Genomic DNA, 22142 nt, shown 5'->3' with positions numbered 1-22142 from the left:
CAAGGCAAGCTTTGTGGACGCCGCCGCGTACCAAGAGGGCAAGACTTCTGCAGTTTCCGTCGTGGAGACGCTGGGCAAAGTCATCAACTGTACTCGGTCCGGCCGACGGACCCCGAGGTGGTCGAGGAAGTGGCTATTGCACTCGCCATGCAACACGGTTGGAGAGACAGGGTGCATAGCGATTAGAAAGCGGCCGTCAGGGCATTCCAGAAGGGCCGCGTAGCCCGGCACGTAGTTCATGTTGTGGATAGGCCAATATTCGGATGGTGTTCAGTGACTACTAAAATCAGTAAAATTATCAGGAAGAAATTAATAAAATATAACTTATGAATAACATAAGAAAATGACCCCGAGACAATAAATTCCTACACGGCTGAGTTTCCAAGCGAGTAGGCTCCTTGAGAAACGCTACTGAGAATGGAAAAATTTATGCCTAGTTCTGTAAACCTTGATTCGAAAGTATCTTTCCTTAAAGAAAGAAAACGGTGACAGAATAACATAAAATTGTCTAAATTCTCATCTTGCCCGCACATTGTGCACAGAGACAGAGGGTTGGGCGCCAGACTGGTGCAGTGTCGCTTGCGCGTTCCTCGTCCTTATGTTGCAGCAATGGCTCTGATTCCAATCAAGGAGACGCTCTCATTATATATATATATATATATATATATATATATATATATATATATATATATATATATATACAAAGCAAACACAATGGAACCTAGGAAATGTCGGGGAAATTAGCTGTGGTTGAAATTAAAATGTAGAAAAGTTAAAAAGAGAAATGAAAGTGCACGAAATGATAATTTGTTGCCGGTGGGAGCTAAAGCCAGAACCTACGCATTACGTTTGAACGCCACGGACCAAAGAATTGCTAAAGCAGTCTTGTTATACGAAGGCACATGTGCTTTCTTGGATTCGCTAACCACTCTGTCAGTATTCCGTCTATTTCGACAGCTTTTTGTCACATTTGCGTTTGAATGCCTTTTGACGTTTCTCGTTGCCCTGACGCGATAAACACGGGCATCTTATAGACACCTTCACAGCAATTGCGCAAAATGTGGCCTAAATTACTGTTTAAGGCTGTAACGGTGACCTAGAGTTGCCGTCGAAGAGATTTTCAGCGCAGAAAAAAAATGAACTTCATCAAAAAGATAGACCCCAACAATGGTGGTGCTTCAGAAGGACAAAATGTACGGAATGACTACTTAATTGACTCTGCTCTAGAACCGGCACCAATCTTGGCTTGCTGTTCGTGCTACCTTACCGACATTACAATCACTCTAACGCGCGTGGAGATTTGCCTCATGTGGCTCACTGCGGTATGGTTGGCACGAGCCCCGATGATCCGTAAAAATGTGTACCACGTAAAAGCTGTAATACGGCGATGGCCATGCACGTCACATTCATACATACAGCTGCTCTCATCGACTGTGAAAGCAATACTAACTCATCGCAATTCTCAGGGCGATTGGGAGAGAATCGGCCTACACAGGCAAAGTGTGACTCGACAATCAGACGCGGATAAGATAAGGTGTCTGCTTGAATATATAACAAAACAAATAATACTACCAAACGAATGTAAAAGAGCGAGAAGGAAGCAATGAAATTGTCGTCGGCTAGCGACAAAAAAAAGTTTGCACTGAGAATTCATACGTTTCTAGTGTGCCACAGCACCGATACCTCAAATACAATCTTGAATGGAGCATTCAAAGGCAGGGCGTACTGACGCAGAGGAATTAGCAGAGCAATTTTTCTGGAGGAGGAGGACTGACGTCACAATAGTAGGAAGTGAGCTATTTATTCACTTTAATTGCAGTACACGCATACGTGACAGAGCACCATATATACCGAGTTTGTGCTTTTCTACACCCCGCCTAAATTCTGTTCACGATTCTGTGACACGCACTCGGCAACCCCTTCAATGTAACAAGTCTTACAGAATTTGTTGCTATAAATTTCAAATTTCAGCGAACAATAACAAACAGATTTTGCACTCAAATGAATAAACCCGTGTGTGCATCCTGGCCGCAGTGATGAAGCCTGTAGTCAGAAGGGTAGAACACACGGGGTCGCCAACGAAAGCCATAGCCAGGAAATCGGGCACTCAATTAAGCAATACCACATTACTGGCCAGGCACGAAGACCAACCATTACACATGCCGATGAGGGGAGTCAGTGAGTAGAAACTCGCGCGAATCACCAAGCACAGTAACCAAAGAGCGCGGCAATAATGAACACTTGATGAAGACTTCTAAAGAAAGCGCATTTGATGTTTGCGTAAGACTTGCACCACCGCAACCAGAAATATACGGCTGAGCACAGGCAGCAGAAGAGATCTTCATTGAGAGAACAAATAAATTTCTATTTAGGACTTGCCTATGGCGCTGAAAAATGTCGGTAAACCTGCATTAGTTTCAATATGTACCAAGTGGTCCTGAAGTATGGGCCGCTAAGGATGTGCTTCAAAAGCTTAGAGTTATTTAGAAAGTGTAGCCGTATATGATATCCAATTATCTTCTGTTGCTGGTTACACTTACGACAACATAAGTTCGCATAATTAGCTTTCCCATATTCATTGCAAAAAGAAACAGGATGTGGTTCATGAAAACGAGGCAACGCTTGCAACACTAACTGCTCCGCAGAGAAGTTAGTGTTGTCGGAACAGTTAGTGTTCAGTTAGCAGCTGTCTCACGGCCTCAGGGTTGAGACAGCAAACCACTAAACGTAAACAAAAGCCGTTGTGCTGCGAATGCGTATAACAGCAATAAAAGCCATTTCGCTAGCCAAACGCCAATAAAAGCGCAGTGAAGCGGTAATACATCAATCGGTCAAGCGAAACTTGGCAAAAAACAGTTGACACCAGCATTTTTGTTCAGCAGTAAGTGTCGGCCAATGCGCATGGCCAACGCTAGGTTTCATGTAGTTCCAGCTGGACGAACTTTACAGAAATCCCATCGCAAGGTTTCACGTAGCCTACGGTTCGCTATTTCTTGCTCTTAATTACGGCGCAAATGGCAACAGATTGTGAGATACGCGCTGTCTTCTCGTCGCTTATCGCCAGAAGCAGTTGAGGCCACGCCACGTCTGAGGGCACGGACAGCAGTCACCGCGCAGCTTAGCTGAGAACGTTAACCTAACTCAATGAGTGCTTTAATGTCCGCACGTACATGCTCTAGGCGCTCGGGAAAACAACTCGCGGCGGCAATGAGATGAAGCGTGGTGGGTTCCAGTCCCTGTGCTGACGCTTAGGGCGGCGTGGTGGCCAGTGACAGGTCTCTGCTGCCGCTCGGGTTCGGCCCGTCGAGCAGTTGCTGTTGCGCTTCCTTGTCCTTGTTCTTGCCCTTGGCCCGCTCGAAGTAAGGGTACTCGCCCTGGATGAGGATCTCGAAGTCGCGGTAGCGTATCTCCTTGCCCAGGTATGGTATGTATATGCAACGCTGCGACGGTATCACCTTGCCCGGCGTCAGCTCGCCCTTGTGAACGTGCCGGCCGATGTAGATGAGCTCGCCCGTCGCGCTGCGTCCCGCCGGTATTGCATTCCGTGGCATCACGCAGCCGCCCATGCGAATCTGCGATCGAGGCGAACCCGAAAGAAGAAAAAAAAATTAGTAAGCGCAAATGCCATCAGCGCATCTCGCGGACGCAACGACAGACGAAATACATGAGTAGTGCGAGAGCATGAAGAGACGGCTTCAGTTAGCGCTTCACACTCCGCGAAGTGTCAGAGTTTAAAGCAATGCCGATGCCATCATGGACATCATCCGCACGTCTTATTTAATGCGTTGGCATTCGGAGGGTCAACGTGGGAAACAATATAGGATCCAATTCACGCTGTGAAGGTAGGTGGCCGGCGAAGCTGTGGTGTCACCTGATCCGATAGGCCAATGTGACGAAACCTTGAACTGGGTTCTGCCGAGCCTGAGCCCGACGCCCTTGTCCTCAGGCCGGACAACCTAAACGTTCTATCGAGGTTGCCGTTCCCGTAGCCACTCGTCGTGTTCACGCTGCTCTTCGGAAGTCCTAACCATACGTGGCCTTTCCACAGCGCTATCAGAACACAAATGAAATCAGTTGCTAGGCGAGTTATTCCTTTACATATGAAAGTTCAGTTACGTCTCTCCCTGCTTCGTATGCTACAGTTGCCGCTTCCCGTAAACTGCAGCTTGTGCAACCGTAATCATCTCCGGGAAACGCTTAGTGCAATCATTATGCGCAAAAGCGAGCTTTCGGTATTTTTTTCTTTCGCCCACACAGCCGGCGGCGGCGCTGTTACAGGTGCGAGCGCCATCTGGTGGTGCGGCAAGGAAACCAGTGGCGCTCGCGGCGCGTGCCTCCCGCTGTGATTGGTCGAGTTTTTGCCCACAGACACGACGAATGCACTGAGAGGGCAAGGCGATAGACGCATACAGCTTCGCTGCAAGAAGTGTATGTTGGTGAAGTATGGGGCGCCGCTGACGTGGTAAAGGTATAAATATATAGTGCACCTGACGTTGGTCTGCTCCGGACCACGGTCAGTCTTTGTTTCCCGAAGGGGCAAGACGTGTGTCGAGTGAGCTGCTCATAAACATTTTGCAATGTGGGTAACGCGGTTACAATCATAGATCTGGGACGTCAGAGAGGTGGGACGACATGCTAACGCATTTAATCGGCATTCACTGATAAATCACCACTGAATTTTTGAAATTCACTGTGGAACGAAGACTTTTCTCAGTGCTATTCAGTTACCATTATCCATCGGCTGCCGACTCCACCATATGACTGCAGACTTCCTTATCTTATCACAGCAAGCAATCCTCCACCGCCTTCAACTTGTATTTCCCTTCCCGTGGCACCCATTATACTGCTCTACAAATTACCAGTTAGATTTTCTATCCATTACTTGACCTGCCCACCGCGAATCTTCCTCTTAATCGCTACTAGATTGCCTGCTAAATTAGTTCAATTTCCAATTCATATCACTATTTCCTGTCTCTTAATGTAGGACCGATCAATTTTCATTCTATCCCTCGTTGAGCGGTCCTTGGCTTCCTGCCAAATGTGTTGTGTTGCTGTTTGTGTGTGTGTGTGTGTGTGTGTGTGTGTGTGTGTGTGTGTGTGTGTGTGTGTGTGTGTGTGTGTGTGTGTGCGTGCGTGCGTGCGTGCGTGCGTGCGTGTGTGTGCGTGTGTGTGTGTGTGTGTGCGTGTGTATGTGTGTGTGTGTGTGTGTAAATCCACCGTAAATCCAACTGATCTGCAGCAAATTTTTGTTTGGCTGATGAGTTCATTCTCATTATGAAACTTACTTAAACCGAATTAATTTGCTCAAAAGAAACTTAGGTTATGCTGCGTTGTGATCCTACCCCTTGTATAGGCAATTGACTAGGTGACAACTTCGCCTAGATAAACGTAAATACTTCACTGCCAGAACACGCTGCCTATCAGTCAGAAAATATTGTTTCTTTAATCCTCCTCCTCCCCCTCCCCAATACCTCCTGTTCCTTCAGGGTAGCGAACATTTGTTTTCGACAGATTTCGCTTTAAAGTTTCCCTGACACTTAGTCAATAACGTCCCCATCTGTCAGACCCATTTACCTCAGCGTCGCTTACGGTCTGCTAACGGGGAATATTGAACGTTGAATCATTGAGGAGAACTATCTTGATTTCGCATGCTTAATAGGCCCGCAATATAACGTCTCCAGGCATGCGAGTGACACACCGTCAGCTAGGGCACAGAATGACAAATAAGCCCAGAGGGCGCACCGCCAGGGTCCAAGCCGCGTCAATCGGATCTACAGCTGAGCGAGGGTGGCGTCCTGTCCAAGGCAGGACGCCACCCTCGCTGTAGACCCTCGTTGTAGACCCTTCCGCTGCCGGTGTGAGCATTCTGCACACGTGCACTAGCATTCCTCCTGGACGGTTGCGAGCGAAGTGTTGGGATACGCCAGATTGAGCGCAGCAGACCGTAAACGCGGAGTTAATCTGAGCTTTCTATTTTCTACAAGTTCTCGCCATAATTGATGAACAATGATGTTCAGTGAGCAGTGAACGACCGGTGTAACGCTCACTGTTCATCCCGCAGCAGAAGGCGACCCGACTTCACTCCCAATAGTTCGCCTCCAGCCTTCTTTCTTAAGGGGCCTCTAACCCACCTCGGAAGGCGAGAGAGAAACCGCTAGCTTGGCTTCGAGTTCATAGTGGTTTATAGGGGCGCCTCAAGTGAAGCACGCACACGCTATGGCCGACTGAACAGAAGGGTTGGCGTCGCTCACCCACTGGTAGTTGACCGACGGCGCCTTGACGAGCACCTCGTACACGTTGGACGAGAACTCGATTTGGTCGAGCGAGACGAAGCACACCTTGGCCGAGGGAAGGACTTTACCAGGCAGCACGTTTCCCCGAAGCATGACGCGGCCCACGTAGAAGTTCTCCCCGTTCAGGTTCTGGCCTGCCACGAGCGCGTTCCGCGGCACGTTGCCGTCGTTGGCGCGCACCCAGTCGTCGGCTGCGCAGCACAGCACCGAGCATCACTTTTGGTGCGCCCCTGTGAGATGCCCCGTTAGTACGTCGTGTCAAAACGAAGGCACTATTGTGAACGAATGGCTCACTGATAAACAAAAGGTGCTTTTTTGTGCACAGTCAAATTCCAACGTAAATCCGAAGGCCGTTACAACTACTAACAGATGGAACATGGTTATAGCGGCGCGTTTTGAGGACAGGACACAGGCAGAATGCACGCAGGACAGACGCCGAACACAGGACAGACGCCGAGAGGTTGGCGTCTGTGTTGTCTGCATTTTTGTGTCTTGTCCTCAAAACGTGCCGTTATAACCATGTTCCATCAAGCCAGCAACCAACTAGCCCATCGAAGTCTGTCAACTAGTAACAGTTTTATATGCCATGTGATAATGTGATAACAGTATAGGTGGACTTCACCCACTTTGGAAGTAAGGTCGGTTGGTCTAAAAGTGTGCGCCTATCCCGAAGTCAATACGCCCTAATACGGCTTCTAAAAAAGCGCTAGCTGTCACAAGAGAAGAATGCGAGAAACTGGCACGCAAGGCATGCGCCAGACGTTTGAAAGAACGACTTTGTAACGAAGGAAGCGTGCTTGCGACCATGGCCTAACCGTCCGAGCATTGGGCTGCAGTGCTGGAAGAGAGACATTCATTCCACCGTAGGCCACGCATTTCTTGGTAGCATTACAGGTGGACTTCACCCATTTTGGAGGTATCCAATCGAAAACTTCATGCACGTTCAGCGCACACCAACGCTTGAGAATGAACATGAAATTGTAAATTTTCAAAAGATGCGATGTACAGAAACAAGAAACATCACTTTGTTAAATGAGTGTGTGCAACGTCATCCGCAACTAACCTGATTGCATACCTACAGAGCTGGTGAATTCTGGCCTAGATTCTTTAGGTGGTTTCTGTAAGTGCAGGTAGTTTCTGCAAGAACCCGACCAACGTTGTACCTAGCGGCATGCCTAGCTTCACGCTCCTCGGCCAACTCGTATGGCCGACGCTGCCACTTAGCCTCCTCATCAGCACCACGACGTGAGGCCCGCTCTCCTCTTGCATTCTCTGTGCAACGACGCCTTGCGGCCCTTGCTTGTTCAAGCGCAGCCGTTATGTCACCTTGAAGAGCGAACAGGATGATGCAGTCAGCGCCATTCTGAATTTCTGAAGGCAAAACAGCGCAGAGTATGATGCAATCAACGCCACTCTGACGCCAAGGCACATCCAGACGTCATTTGCCGGCGAGCCTTCTCTCGGCGCTCTCCGTTAATAATGGTGAATTCCAATGATGGAATTTTCGCAGCTCCTCGTTCCCTTTTTGGAACACGTGCGTTCCTATGACAGGGCTAAAGCGCGAGTCGCGTTTTCAATGAGGGATCTATAGCAGAATTCCACCCGGAACGAGTCCGTCTAGCAGGCGAAGCTGCTCCGGGAAAGCCAGTGGTGTGGACCGGAACTCTTTCGTGGTAATGGCTGACGTCATGGTCGACTCACGGCGCGCAGCATTGTTTTTGCCTCTCGACAGTGACAGTTCCGATTCGGACACCCGCGTGCATACGTGTGACGCTTAATACACCACTTACGGGCAGGTAATCGACAGGATGTTTCGCCTGCTCTGACAGCAGAAGCGGAAGGCCACGCGCAGGGTATCCTGGGTAACTCTGGATCCCGTCGACCAAAACTATGCTCTAGTGGCATGGGCTGCATTCTAGTCGTGGATGGGGAACCGTTATTTTACGCCAGAAAGTGGCGCTTTGGTTGAGGAGTCGGTTGGTAGCTCCGAATCTGTCATTGGGTGGCGCCACCTTTCTAGTGCGAGGCGCTGTCTCCGCGTTTCTTCTTTGCATCCGTGACGTCACGTGAAAGCCTTGCGCCGTAATCTCCGCAACAATTGCCCACTGCCGCCAGCGCTACCACAAACGTAGCGTTCTCTTTCCATGCGCCTCCTCTCGCCACTCTTTTACAGTGGTGCTGTTAGAAGCTCGCTGGGTTTCTCTTGACGTGCGCAGCTTCGCCGAGCTGGGGGAGAGAGAGCTGACAGAGTGAGAGTATAAAAATAGCATCACGCAGCATAGCGGCGCGGCGAGGGTGGGTGGAGCCTAGCCGGGGAAAAAGGAGCACACACGTGAGCCAGGAGCGCAGCCCGGTAGCGTGCCCTCTCCTATGGCACGCGAGGGGGTTCAGGCGAGAGAGGAGGGGTGTTTTTCACCGGCGGCTGCTAGGGTGTTTCGCTGTCCTCCTCACCCGCCGCTCCCTACAGAGTGAAGACAACCACGGCGTTGGCAACGCGAATCGCGGAAGCCGTAGTAGGCATCTTTGTTGGACGCCGTAGGGGCGCGTTGCCGGCGTTCGTGCGTCTTGTGTGTGGTTTGGCACTACGTTACCGTCCTTCCCCCAGCTTCAGTGGTCTCTGGGGTTTGCGATAGCAGAGCCACGCATAATTTATTTAGAAGAGCGGCAAATCAGGTATGTTGGCGTGACTGCATCGTGGAAACCAGTTCAAGGAAAACACAGCACAACCGAAGGAAGGACAAGACACGAGTGGCAACGTGATACACATATCGCATTCCCAATAAAGATGTTCAACAGTTCCCGAGTTCACTGGTGCTTTGTGCCTTCTTTCTCTTGTGATTTCTCTCATGATTTTCACGATCCACACTTCTTCGTCTCCTACCTCGACGTGCCCCTCTCCCACCAGCACTTCCATAGACAAAACGACCCCATCCGGGGGCCGCGAATGTGCTTGAAAACGTTACCGCATTAAAAGACCGCTGGCGTTCACAAAACGGGTCTTATGTAAGTTTTATTCATCACTGGCGGGTGGTCGGGTCCCCGCCACACGATAGCGAACGACGCAATAGCGAGTTGATTGCCATGGCTTCGGCTTATCGTGGACAGTGTCGGCATTTGTTCAAGTAAACTTTATCAGATCGGGCCAGGTTCTAAAGTGCATAACTTTATTTTTACTCTTTCGCCTGTTTTTTGTAGTGGTTGTTGGCGGTTGGATTTTCCGATACAAAGGCGTCGATGCAAAGTGCACATAGTATCATGCAACCAAGTTGGGGAGCGCGTTGTTCGCCGAGAGCCAAAACTCATAGCTCTTTCGGAAGCACGTCTTGTCGAGCGAGAGCTTTCGGGTGTCTGAAGGTTTAGACTATGAAGGCGGCAGTTGAAGATGGCCATTGCTCGCGCCTCTAGAGACATCACACATATATAACGAATTTGCTTATAACAGGGCGCTTTCTTTTTCTTTTTCATATACAGAGCTTTGCAAATAGCTATGAGTTTAGCAAATATGCCTTTCATGCAAAGAAGTTCCTAGGCGTAACAGATGTACCTGGTCGCTAACAACGTAGGTTTCAGAAAACTAATTAACAGCAGTTTGTTAATTAACATTATATTAGAGCCTTGGGGACAGTTTACATGACAAGTTTAGAAGCAGTCACATTTTAATCCACCACAATTCCTTGTTTTTTTTCTCAATCTTGAGAAAAATCTGACTTACATCGAGATATTCATCATCAAATTACAACTCTGAATCCAGGAAATATCGGAACCGATGGCGCCTCTCTGCTACTTCAGACTGAAATTGCCCATGACGAAGTTTTTGACGAAATTTGAATGGCAACAAGCCGCGAAAAACACTGATAGAGCATGTCGTGGCAGATGCTAGCCAGGCAAAATGTGCTGTCTCAGTATTCGCAACGACTGGCCATGACGCTACGATTCCATCGTGCTTTTCGTCACGGGATGCTTCCGTCTGACATGATAGCGGAGCTGCCTCCCGGCGCGTTCTGAACTCGTAATACGGTAGCAATCTGTAAAGCTTACACACATATATACTGTATTTCGTAAGTCAATAACTTATGTGTCCCTTTGCAATACATCGCTTCGCGCCACCTAGACTACCAGCCACCCGTGGGTCCTACAACCATGCCATACCTAAATAAGGCTGGCCACCTTTTGGCCGTCGCATGTGGGCCCATTTCTCATACGCAAAATCTTGGTTCACGCTAACTGCTCGTTCATGCCGAAGGCACATCGAAGAACAATATGTGACGCAAAACCACCATGGCTCGGATACAACACAAGGCGACAGAATGTATCTCGTCAGTTTGCTCTCTGATCATCGTCGTTCCGAAAATTAAAAATAAATTCTAAGGGTTAACGAACCGAAATCAAGATATGATTATAAAGCGCGCCGCGGTGGACCACTCGGGATTAATTTCGACCACTTTGTGTTCTTTAATGTGCACCCAATACACTGTACTCGGGCAATTTTTGCATTTCACCCCCATCGAAATGTGGCCGCCGCGGCCGGGATTCGATCCCGCACTCTCGTGCTTAGCAGCGCAACGCCAAAGCCACTGCGCCACCACGGCGGGTATCGTCATTTCTATACACTTTTTTGACGTTCTCTCTACGCTTGATCCACGGGCCAATGGTTACGTGGTGCGCGAGTCGCAACTCCCTCAGGTTAGTGAAAACTGATCTCGAAGGCCATGCTTCGCAGTTCTACAGGCGCCGGAAGGAACTGGGTACGTCATTGTCATTATTTTTAGACGTAACTTAATAGTCCTGGGCATCACTGTTCCTTCCGTCAAAAACATATTAATTAATACGAAACAGGAGTCCAATTCTGGCTGGTACTTGTAAACAAATATACACCCTTATAACACAGAGATTAAGATGGCACAGAGGTAACGAATGAAACCGTAACTAGGATGGCTTCAGAAGCAACAATTGAAGTGGGAGGCAAGGCACCAAGGCAACCAGTAGCCAAGCTCTCCCAAGTAACAAAGGACCTAATAAAGAAACGACAAACAACGGAAGTGTCTAACTCAAGAGATAAGTTTCGCGGAACTGTCAGAACTGATCAACAAGGAGAAAATAAGGGATATTCGAAATTATAACGGTAAAAAGACTGAGAAAGCAGTAAAAATAGACGCAGCATGAAATCAGTGAGAAGAAAACCTGGCATAGGACAAGCCGAGATTTATGCACTGAAAGATAATCAGGGTAATATCATCAGCAATTTCGAAGATATAGTAAATGCAGCGGAAGTTTTCTATACTGACCTGCACAGTACCCAGAGGAGCCACGATACTTCCATTCGAAGTAATAAAGAACAGGCTACAGAGACTCCTTCTATAACTAGCGATGAAGTTAGAAGGGCCTTGCAAGACAGGAAACGGGGAAAAGCGGCAGGAGAAGATGGAATATCAGTCGATTTAATCAAAGATGGAGGAGACATAATACTTGAAAAACTGGCGGCTCTTCATACGATGTGTCTATCGACTGCAAGGGTCCCAGAAAAGTGGAAGAATTCGAACATTATATTAATCAACAAAAAGAGAGACGGTAAAGAACTGAAAAAGTATAGGCCCATTAGCTTACTCACAGTATTATGTAAAATATTCATCAAGATAATTTCCAATAGACTAAGGGCAACACTGGATTTTAGACAACCAAGAACAGGCTGGCTTCAGGAATGGATGCTGTACAATGGATCACACCCATGTCATCATTCAGGTAGTCGAGAAACCTGCAGAGTACAATCAGCCTCTCTATATGGCTCTCATGGATTACGAAAAGGCATTTTTTTCAGTAGAAATACCAGCAGTCATAGAGGCATTACGTAATCAAGAAGTACAGGACGCTTACGTCCTGTACTCCTTGATCGCTCCTTGATCTTTGACCCTTTGAAAAAGCCGATAAAATTTCGGCTTTTGTTTCCGGCTCTCCCTTTTTCACTTTCTGTATCCAGTGGTGAAAATAAAAATCATGATGATGATGATGATGATGATGATATCTTGGAAGATCTATACAGAGATTCCACAGATACTTTCTCTACAAGTAGGAAGATACCCACACAGAAAGCGGTCAAACAAGGAAACACAATCTCTCCAGTACTATTCATTGCATGCTTGGAAGAAGTATTCAAGTTATTAAAGTGGGAAGGCTCAGGAGTTGGGATCACCGGCGAATATCTCAGCAACCTTCGCTTTGCAGGTGACATTATCCTGTTCAGCAACACTGGGGATGAGTTACAACAAATGATTGAGGACCTTAAAAGAGAGAGTGTATGACAAGGGTTGCAGATTAATATGCAGAAGGCCAAGATAATGGTCAATATCCAGGCAAGGGAACAAGAGTTCAGGATCGCCAGTCAGCCTCTAGAGTGCGTAACGGATTACAATTACCTAGGTTCATTACTCACAGGGAACCCTGATCATGAGAAGGAAATTTACAGAAGAATAAAAATGGGTTAGAGCGCATACGGAAGACATTGTCAGCTCCTGACTGGAAGCTTACCATTATCATGGAGAAGAAAAGTGTGAAATCAGTGCACTTTACTGGGGCTGACATATGGGGCAAAAACTTAGAGACAGACAAAGAACTTTGAGAACAAGTTAAAGACTGCACAAAGATCTATGGAACGAAGAATGTTAGCCGTAACACTAAAAGACAGAAAGAGAGCGGTGTGGATCCGGGGATCCGGGGAACCGGGGATCTGGGGAATCGGGGAAACGGGGACAGCCGGTGCTCTAATTGACACTAAGAGAAAAAAGTGGAGCTGTGCAGGTCATGTAATGCGTAGGTTAGATAACCGGTGGACAATCAGGGTTACAGAATGGGTGCAAAGAGAAGGGAAGCGCAGTCGAGTACGGCAGAATACTAGGTGGGACGATGAAATCAGGAAATTCGCAGGCGCTAGTTGGAATCGGTTGGCGCAGGACTGGGGTAATTGGAGATCGCCTTCGTACTGCAGTGGACATAAAAGATGATGATGATGATGATGATGATGACGATGATGATGATGATGATGATGATGATGATGATGATGATGATTTGATCACGCCAGGGTTCGCCATGGCGCATTAATTTTACCACACCGACTGGTGACCTTGGATACGACTTGATGTGACACGAACGTAGGAGAGTCATGTGACCTTTAACGGTTCTGTAGAGTTATGATTCAACTCGCGCGCTACGAGAGAAGGCTCATATGACAAGTAGCTACTGTACGGAAAAACGATTCAACACGCATGCACCACCAATACGCCGTCGCGCCTTTGCATGCTACTTAAGCTTCTAATTTATTCAGCGCCCATGGGAGACACGGTGGAAGTTAGACTGGATTACAGGTTTCGGTGCATAAGTCACATCGCGGGGTGCGTCGCAAAATTACGCGATCCTACACGTAAACTATACTGCAGGCGCACAGCGTCTCCATTAGAGGTTATGCAGTCACTGCTCCCGCGGCGTTCGGCGCGACAACCTATAAAGTGCGCACCCATGACTTCGAGAACAGTGCAGACAAGCCCACAACGTCAGCGACACGAAAGTAACACTGGTCTTGCAGCAAGGCACGTCGCCTTAACGCGAACAGCGCGCGGCACACTTCCGAGAGTGCAAAAACAGCTCATCGACATCGAGGCCGAGCCACGCTGGCTTTAGCGCCACGATTGTCGAAATTGCCGGCGTCAGAACGCCATTGTTGCACAATTTCTCCTAGGGAAGCTCGCATGTGTGCGTGCATGCACACGCGTACACGCACGCACACCGCAGGCTGAGGGCCCTGATTTTTTTCCGTTCCACAAACCTCTCGGTTGGGGGCCCCGAGCACCGCACCACACCCCTGCTGGCTCTCGAGTGAAACGTCCTCAGCTGAAGGCGCACATCCTCCGCGCTGCTTCGAGGCCGCTTCACAGACAGCTTAATCGCGATCCGTCACGCCACAGGTCGCGTTCCCCGGGCGAAAAACTATTACCGCGCTCGCAATTACGCGCTAATGCCACGGCTCTGGATAGAGAACGCCGTACCTGGGGCGCAGGCAATTCGGCGTCTCTCGCGCTTATACGCGACGGGCTTCGACCAAGAAAAAGCGCCAAGTGTGTGCGGCGCGCTGGCTTCTCGGTGGCCGCGTATGTGACAAATGAACGAGCTCACGCTTTCACAGCTCGGTACAAAAAAAAAAAGAAGATAAAGAGGAGTGCGAAGTAAGAGTTAATCTGCCGCCAAAGCGTACGAAGCAAAATAGAGTTCGTGCAACCAGTTTATGCGTGGTGCTCCGCGCCTGGCCGACATTCGCATAACGCGAAAGACACGGCAACACGTTGTGCCTGTGTGTCCGTATATTCATGTGTCTGTTCCCACGTATGTTATGCGGCCTCGAAATTATTTCAGTGTCCAGGACCTGAAGCTCTCTGTTGCTCCGGCTGAATAAGGGGCACTAGTGGCTACCGGTGAGTTGCCGTGGGTTACGTGGCAGCCGATAGACAGTGTCAGTAGGCAATTTGTCTTGCATTAATTTCTAAATATGCCAAAGCCTACACGCAGGTGCACATAACTACAAACTGGCTTTTTTTTCGTCTTAATTGAGCGACGTAGTTGAAGAAAAAAGGGGCGCCAGTTTTAAGGCATTGCTGCGAACAACAATACGTAGCAGTAGTACGCTTCGTGTAACTCGCTCATCATGCAAGTACAGTGTTGACTCGTTCAATAACTGGTTAAAGTTGTCAATAATATAGCAACAAGGTATCAATTAAAACGTCACTGTATTGATGTCAATATGTTCCTTGATACGTGGCTTCAATACAAACCTTTTTAAATTCTTACAAACTCAGTGATAGTTGCAGCGACTTCGGGCGCTGTCACGGGTGTCCGCAATTCTCACTGAGAAAATATGGGTTCTTCACTTCGACCTACCACACTGCCTTTCCTTGCCGTCTGCGCAATGATGTTCGAAAGCATGTGCTTTAAAAAAACCGTACTTGCAGACGATTGGATGCTATATCGACCGTCACTTGGTCGAATGGCCACAAGGTGTCTTTCTTCTTACCGTAATAAATTATTACGGTACGTTTATAGAGTTCTTTATTTGTGTAGGTTTAATAAAGTGTTTCAGTTGCAAGTTGCACTACCATCCGTCCTCTTTTCTTGTTTTAATGCGAAAGCATTATACACCCCATGAAGCGGTACCATCGGATGTCCGGCGTTAACATCCGATGGTACTAAAACCAATGTGACCAAATGATGACGTCACGTTCCTGGCGCTGCCGCACCTGCTGCGGCTCGCGCTGCGAAAGCCCACGGCGAACAGCCACGGCGTCGGACGGACGCCGTGGCCCACACCCGAAACAAGTTACTTTGCCCAATTTGAAAATTCAGTTCAGCCGTGTTCAAGACCGGCCTGGCCCACTCCCAAAATTGGCTTTGCCTAATTCGAAAATTCAGGTTACCCGTGTTCAAAGCCAACCTGACCCACCCCCAAAATTGACTTTGCCCAATTCGTAAAATTAACCTGACCCACGTTCGACACCGGCCTGGCCCACTCCCTAAATTGAGTTGGCCCACCCGCAAAATTTGGGTCGCCCATTCTCAAAACTGACTTTGCCCATTTAAGCACATCACTAAGCGAAAAGTATCACCCGGAAGAGTCATACTGATTTCCTATTCAATGGGCGTAAGGATACATGAGTTCCTCTATAATTTTTCTACTTGGTGCCTGAAAGACATCTGGATGAATAGCCTTATGTACTAACTGGCCAAAATTTCTGTTCTTGAACACTTGCATTTGTCGGAGCCTTCCATCCTACTAGCTCCTAAATGTCCGTTGTCCGTAGAGCTAGCCACAGCCCTGCGCACGTGTAGTAACTATAGCATAACTATTTATCCTGATGCAACGTCCCAGGCATACGTTTCGCCAAAAGCCCACGGTTTGCTAGCTACTTTTCAGCTCGCGACCGTGGCACCAAGGAAAACAAGGTCAAAGTTGATGAGCGACTGCTGTTATTTTTTTCTTCTTCTTTTGCAACGATTTCGCTTCCGCTTCATGTGCTATGAAGTTCAATGCCGCAGTAAAATGAAAGCCGAACGGTGGAGAATTAACCTTTCGGCCACCCTATACCTGACAAGACACTACGTGACCACCTGCCGTGAAAATGGTGCTAATGCAAAACGTTGCTGACAAGTTATTACTGTCACACTGCTGACGTCGTTCGCACATTCTAATCGGTGCCCAAAGTGAGTAACTGCAAGCATGCCCTAGATTCAGCATGAAGGAAGCCTTGCAAATGCAAGCGTTTCACAAACCTCCGAAAGATGTTTGTTTGTTTGTTTGTTTGTTCTTTCTTCACTGTGCTACAGTATGAAAGGGTTGTTTTCGAGGTCATGGCATCCAAGCCCTGTTGACTGCGCAACAGTTATAGACGACTCCACTGAAAGCTCCAGAGGACTATCTCAGGGCCCTCTGGTCTGCAGAATTCACCTGACTACGTTCTCAAAGGTGCTCCAAACATTGTTAGCGTGCGCGCTTGGTACGTGCTCCCATCAGATGACCTGAGGAGGGTGTTCTGTAAGAGACTGTCAATTTTGGCTGTTGCTGAAGAGCTGATCGGTTGGACTGTGGGACCAGTAATAAAGAGTAAGGCGCGCGCAGTCGGTCTCCTTCTCACTGGTACAGCTTCAGCCAATCTGCGGTGCCCGAATAGACAGTCCACTAGGTAGGCACTTACAGAATACTTCGCCTCCCTTCCTTGCTCTCACATCCCGGTGAAAACGTCGATAAGTTTTGAGAGCGGTCGAGAACATTTACTGTATCTAGTGGCATTCTTCAGAACACGCTAACGAAACGCTCTGTGTGTCTCTCTCCATCAGAGTTTCGGCACATCGCACAGAAGCGACTCTGTTCGTGATCTGTGCTGTAGTCCGGACGCACGGCATCAGAGCGAGAACCCGGTCGCAGATGCGGCTCGCGATTCTTCAACACGACACGTGTGCTGTGAGTGTCTGGCGCGAGTTTTAGATGTCATACGCAAGCATGGATCTTGGGTCTCCCGCTCGCGAGGAGTTCGGGGAAATTGTCGCACCCACCTGTGGACTCGGACGACTCGTACTCGGACTCGCTCTCGATGTTGCGTCGGCACCGGTCAGACAACGACAGGGCGGACATGCTCGACGCGCTGGCGCCCGACTGGGGGCTGGCGCCAGACGTAGAGGCGGCCATTTCAGCGGGGACCCCCGCCCGTTCCTCGTCTTTCTTCTCCTCCAAAACAAATCGCCGCTACTGCAGCGTTCAACGCCATGCCCCGCTTTTTGTGGACGTGGCACTGCGCCGCGTTATAGTCAACGATGACGGCCCTCCGTAAACGGCGTCGGCGTCGCTCGCTTCGTATTCCAAGCAAGCGCGCCGCCGGTGCTGCTTTGCCACGGCGACGAAGGTACCCTGCTTGCGTCATCATCACCACCGTTCATCGTCGCCACCCGAAAACGAGCCGAGCTGCGGGAAACCGACAAACATATCTCTGGATCAAGAAACGACGCTCAAGTTTGAAGTATCGTGTGCTAGTCAAGAGGACGAGCCATGTTTTATTTATTTATTTATTTATTTACTTACTTACTTACTTACTTACTTACTTACTTACTTACTTACTTACTTACTTACTTACTTACTTACTTACTTACTTACTTTGCCCTGGAGATTCCAAAGGAGCAATGAGTAAGGTGGAGATTACCAAAAATAAATAACAACAATGAAGCTACCCCCCTCATCAAAAGAAAGGGACGAACATTATCAAAATTCAGGAAGAGCAAAAATTGTCAACACGAGCAAAGAAACAAATTATGCATTGGAAGAAAAAAGAACAGTCTACGCAAGCTCAAAACAAACAAGACGGAGATAAGTATTGTCATACAAAATCAAAACGACATCTTAAGTACAAATTCTGCACGAATTTAACGGGATATCTTATCAACACGATATCGCTAGAACACCTACAGAATAGCCCCCTTCCCCTTCGGGACCGATGAACCTTAACAAGTAATGCCCGCGAATTTCAAGGCGCACCTATTGCGGATGAAAGATCTTACGCTGAGTGAGCGAGGAAGAGCTTTATTGAATATAAATAAAATAAGGCACGATGGTTGGGGCTCCTATTCCAGGGCTCCACTGGCACGAGCGGCCCGCTGGGTTTGGTCCAGAAGAGCCAATTGACTCTCCCGACCCTCGTCCGCAAGCCATGCCTCCCACTGCCTATTCCTCATTAGTGGATGTTGGTGTATTATGGGGCTGTCTATGTGCGGAGGCCTCCTGGGGCACTCCCACGTGATGTACTTTAGTGTGGGAGTGCCTGTGCTCCACGCGCAATCGTCAGTGAACTTCGTGGGGCTTATTCTGCGTAGGTGGTACAGATTGGGGTATGTGTTCGTCTGAATACGACGCCAGTCCCTCTCCTGTTGACTATTTAAATCGGAGTGAGGATGTCCGAAAAAGTGAGGATGTCCTGCCTTTGCTGCAGGAGGATGTCACGAGAATTCGGTGGGAAGTCGTCGCTAGGCCATGCCGCTGCTCGGACGTTTCATCCGCGAGCCGTACGGTCTGCCCTCGCGTTTCCTGCCAGTCCCTCGTGTGCCGGACACCATATGATAGTGTGGTACCCTTCTAGTAGATTGTCTAAAATTTTGATTATTGATTGGGGTGCCGTCCCATTTAGAAACAGGTGGCAAGCCGTTTGTGAGTCTGATAATATGACAACCGAAGTGGTTTGGCACTCGGCGTCCTGAATGGCCAAGGTGAGGACTGCAGCGTCTGCCACGCATGCCGATGTGGTTTTGAAGGACGCCATTGTTATTTTGTTCTAATACGTAGAGACTATGGTGAAGGTGTCTGACCTGGTTCTACTGGCATCCGTATGATACACTCCCAGTCTCATGCCAAAACGTTTGTGAAAAGTCTTTACCCTTGCTCTGCGTCGTCCGGGATGGTACTTGGGGTGCATGTTTTTGGGAATTGGGGCCACCGCGATGTGCGAGTGTACGTGGCGGTCTATCTGCGCCGTTTCCTCTCCACAATACTTGGGTCTCAGGGGAACGCCTAACCTCGCCAATACATCCCTGCCCCGAGTTGAAGAAGAAAGTCGTTCTTTCTGTGCATATAACGTCGCGACGTCGTACTCATCAAAAGTGCAGACTCTGTCCCTCGAATCTCTCTGTGCTAGCGTATTCAGGGAGAGCAAGGGCGGCTTTGAAGGCTTTTCTTATTATTGTGTTTGCCTGTGTGATCTCTTGGTTTTCCAAGGCTTGATACAGAAGGGCGCATGCGTGGCGGCTAATTACGAATGCGTGAACCAGGCTGATGGTCTCTCCCTCAGTTAGGCCATCTCTGCTCCTTGCCACTCTCCCGATTCTTCTAGCCACATTTCCTGTTACCCCCTTTAGTTTTTGAGGGGTGTGGGATGTTACAGCGTTCTGCTGTATCCACATCCCCAATATTCTTACGCTGAACTCATATGCATTTACTGTCATTAGCCAACACTTACACCCCTCATGTACCAGGTGAAGGTCCTTTTGCAAAGCTAAACTGTCATCCTGAGTGTTAATAGTTCTGTGAATTACTCAATCATACGCAAAAAGTCGTGTGCTGGAAGAAAGGTTTCTAGGCAAATCAATAATATAAATCAGAAAGTACAGGCCTACCACCATCACCAAAGCGTCGCAAAAACAAGCGCCTACGCACGTCAAATAAACAGTCCCAGCATCGCGATTCGAACGCATTTGTCTTCGGCAATGTGCACTCGGGAGCCGGGCGCCATACAGTCGCTGAGAGCCGGTGACACGTGTTCATGTATTTCTAAGGCCACGACAGGCAATTGTTGTGTTGTTGTCGTTGTTCTGGTTGTCGTTGAGAACTAGGAGTCGGATTCCTGATTAATAAGAATATAGCTGGTAACATACAGGAATTCTATAGCATTAGCGAGAGGGTGGCAGGTCTTGTTGTGAAACTTACTAAGATGTACAAAATGAAGATTGTACAGGTCTACGCCCCTACATCCAGTCATGATGACCAGGAAGTCGAAAGCTTCTATGAAGACGTGGAATCGGCGATGGGTAAAGTGAAAACTAAATACACTATACTAATGGGCGACTTTAATGCCAAGGTAGGCAAGAAGCAGGCTGGAGACAAGGCAGTGGGGGAATATGGCATAGGCACTAGGAATAGCAGGGGAGAGTTATTAGTAGAGTTTGCGGAACAGAATAATATGAGGATAATGAATACCTTCTTCCGCAAGCGGGATAGCCGCAAGTGGACGTGGAGGAGCCCGAACGGCGAGACTAGAAATGAAATAGACTTCATACTCTGCGCTAACCCTGGCATCATACAAGATGTGGACGTGCTCGGCAAGGTGCGCTGCAGTGCCCACAGGATGGTAAGAACTCAAATTAGCCTAGACCTGAGGAGGCAACGGAAGAAACTGGTACATAAGAAGCCGATCAATGAGTTAGCGGTAAGAAGGAAAATAGAGGAATTCCAGATCAAGCTGCAGAACAGGTATTCGGCTTTAACTCAGGAAGAGGACCTTAGTGTTGAAGCAATGAACGACAATCTTGTGGGCATCATTAAGGAGTGTGCAATGGAAGTCGGTGGTAACTCCGTTAGGCAGGATACCACCAAACTATCGCAGGAGACGAAAGATCTGATCAAGAAACGCCAATGTATGAAAGCCTCTAACCCTACAGCTAGAAAAGAACTGGCAGAACTTTCGAAGTTAATCAACAAGCGTAAGACAGCTGACATAAGGAAGTATATTATGGATAGAATAGAACATGCTCTCAGGAACGGAGGAAGCCTAAAAACAGTGAAGAAGAAACTAGGAATTGGCAAAAATCAGATGTATGCGCTAAGAGACAAAGCCGGCAATATCATTACTAATATGGATGAGATAGTTCAAGTGGCTGAGGAGTTCTATAGAGATTTATACAGTACCAGTAGCACCCACGACGATAATGGAAGAGAAAATAGTCTACAGGAATTCGAAATCGCAAATTTAACGCCGGAAGAAGTAACGAAAGCCTTGGGTGATATGCAAAGGGGGAAGGCCGCTGAGGAGGATCAGGTAACAGCAGATCTGTTGAAGGATCGTGGGCAGATTGTTCTAGAGAAACTGGCCACCGTGTATACGCAATGCCTCATGACCTCGAGCGTACCGGAATCTTGGAAGAACGATAACCTAATCCTAATTCATAAGAAAGGGGACGCCAAAGACTTGAAAAATTATAGACCGATCAGCTTGCTGTCCGTTGCCTACAAACTATTCACTAAGGTTATAGCAAATAGAATCAGGAACACCTTAGACTTCTGTCAAGCAAAGGACCAGGCAAGATTCCGTAAAGGCTACTCAACAATAGATCATATTCACACTATCAATCAGGTGATAGAGAAATGTGCGGAATATAACCAACCCTTATATATAGGTTTCATTGATTACGAGAAAGCATTTGATTCTGTCGAAACCTCAGCAGTCATGGAGGCATTACGGAATCAGGGTGTAGACGAGCCGTATGTAATAATACTGAAAGATATCTATAGCGGCTCCACAGCCACCGTAGTCCTCCATAAAGAAAGCAACAAAATCCCAATAAAGAAAGGCGTCAGACAGGGAGATACGATATCTCTAATGCTATTCACAGCGTGTTTACAGGAGGTATTCAGAGACCTGGATTGGGAAGAAATGGGGATAAAAGTTAATGGAGAATACCTTAGTAACTTGAGATTCGCTGATGATATTGCCTTGCTTAGTAACTCAGGGGACCAATTGCAATGCATGCTCACTGACCTGGAGAAGCAAAGCAGAAGAATGG

The 22142-nt window shown here is 48.1% G+C and overlaps 1 protein-coding gene across 1 annotated transcript; it reads right to left on the bottom strand.

The window, feature by feature from the left end:
* Positions 1 to 3117: 3117 nt before the first annotated feature.
* LOC142570576 (natterin-4-like) lies at positions 3118 to 17511 on the bottom strand. The gene is made up of 3 exons (XM_075678948.1): positions 17379 to 17511; positions 6252 to 6484; positions 3118 to 3572 (listed from the first exon to the last, which is right to left on the bottom strand). The coding sequence occupies exons 1-3, from the start codon at positions 17509 to 17511 to the stop codon at positions 3249 to 3251; spliced, it is 690 nt and encodes a 229-aa protein (XP_075535063.1). The 3' UTR covers positions 3118 to 3248.
* Positions 17512 to 22142: the final 4631 nt, after the last annotated feature.

Source organism: Dermacentor variabilis, chromosome 2 (genome assembly GCF_050947875.1).
Source record: "Dermacentor variabilis isolate Ectoservices chromosome 2, ASM5094787v1, whole genome shotgun sequence".
Classification (NCBI taxonomy): domain Eukaryota; kingdom Metazoa; phylum Arthropoda; class Arachnida; order Ixodida; family Ixodidae; genus Dermacentor; species Dermacentor variabilis.
Note: the sequence above shows the minus strand (reverse complement) of the source record. Positions and strands in the feature narration are given on the sequence as shown.

What these genes read in the sequence shown, in the direction of transcription:
- LOC142570576 (XM_075678948.1), bottom strand. Translation starts at nt 17,511, where the DNA reads ATGGCCGCCTCTACGTCTGGCGCCAGCCCCCAGTCGGGCGCCAGCGCG. An exon ending in CGAGTCGTCCGAGTCCACAG is followed by an intron (nt 6,485 to 17,378) that starts GTGGGTGCGACA and finishes TGTGCTGCGCAG; the next exon opens with CCGACGACTGGGTGCGCGCC. An exon ending in CGTCGGTCAACTACCAGTGG is followed by an intron (nt 3,573 to 6,251) that starts GTGAGCGACGCC and finishes CCTCGATCGCAG; the next exon opens with ATTCGCATGGGCGGCTGCGT.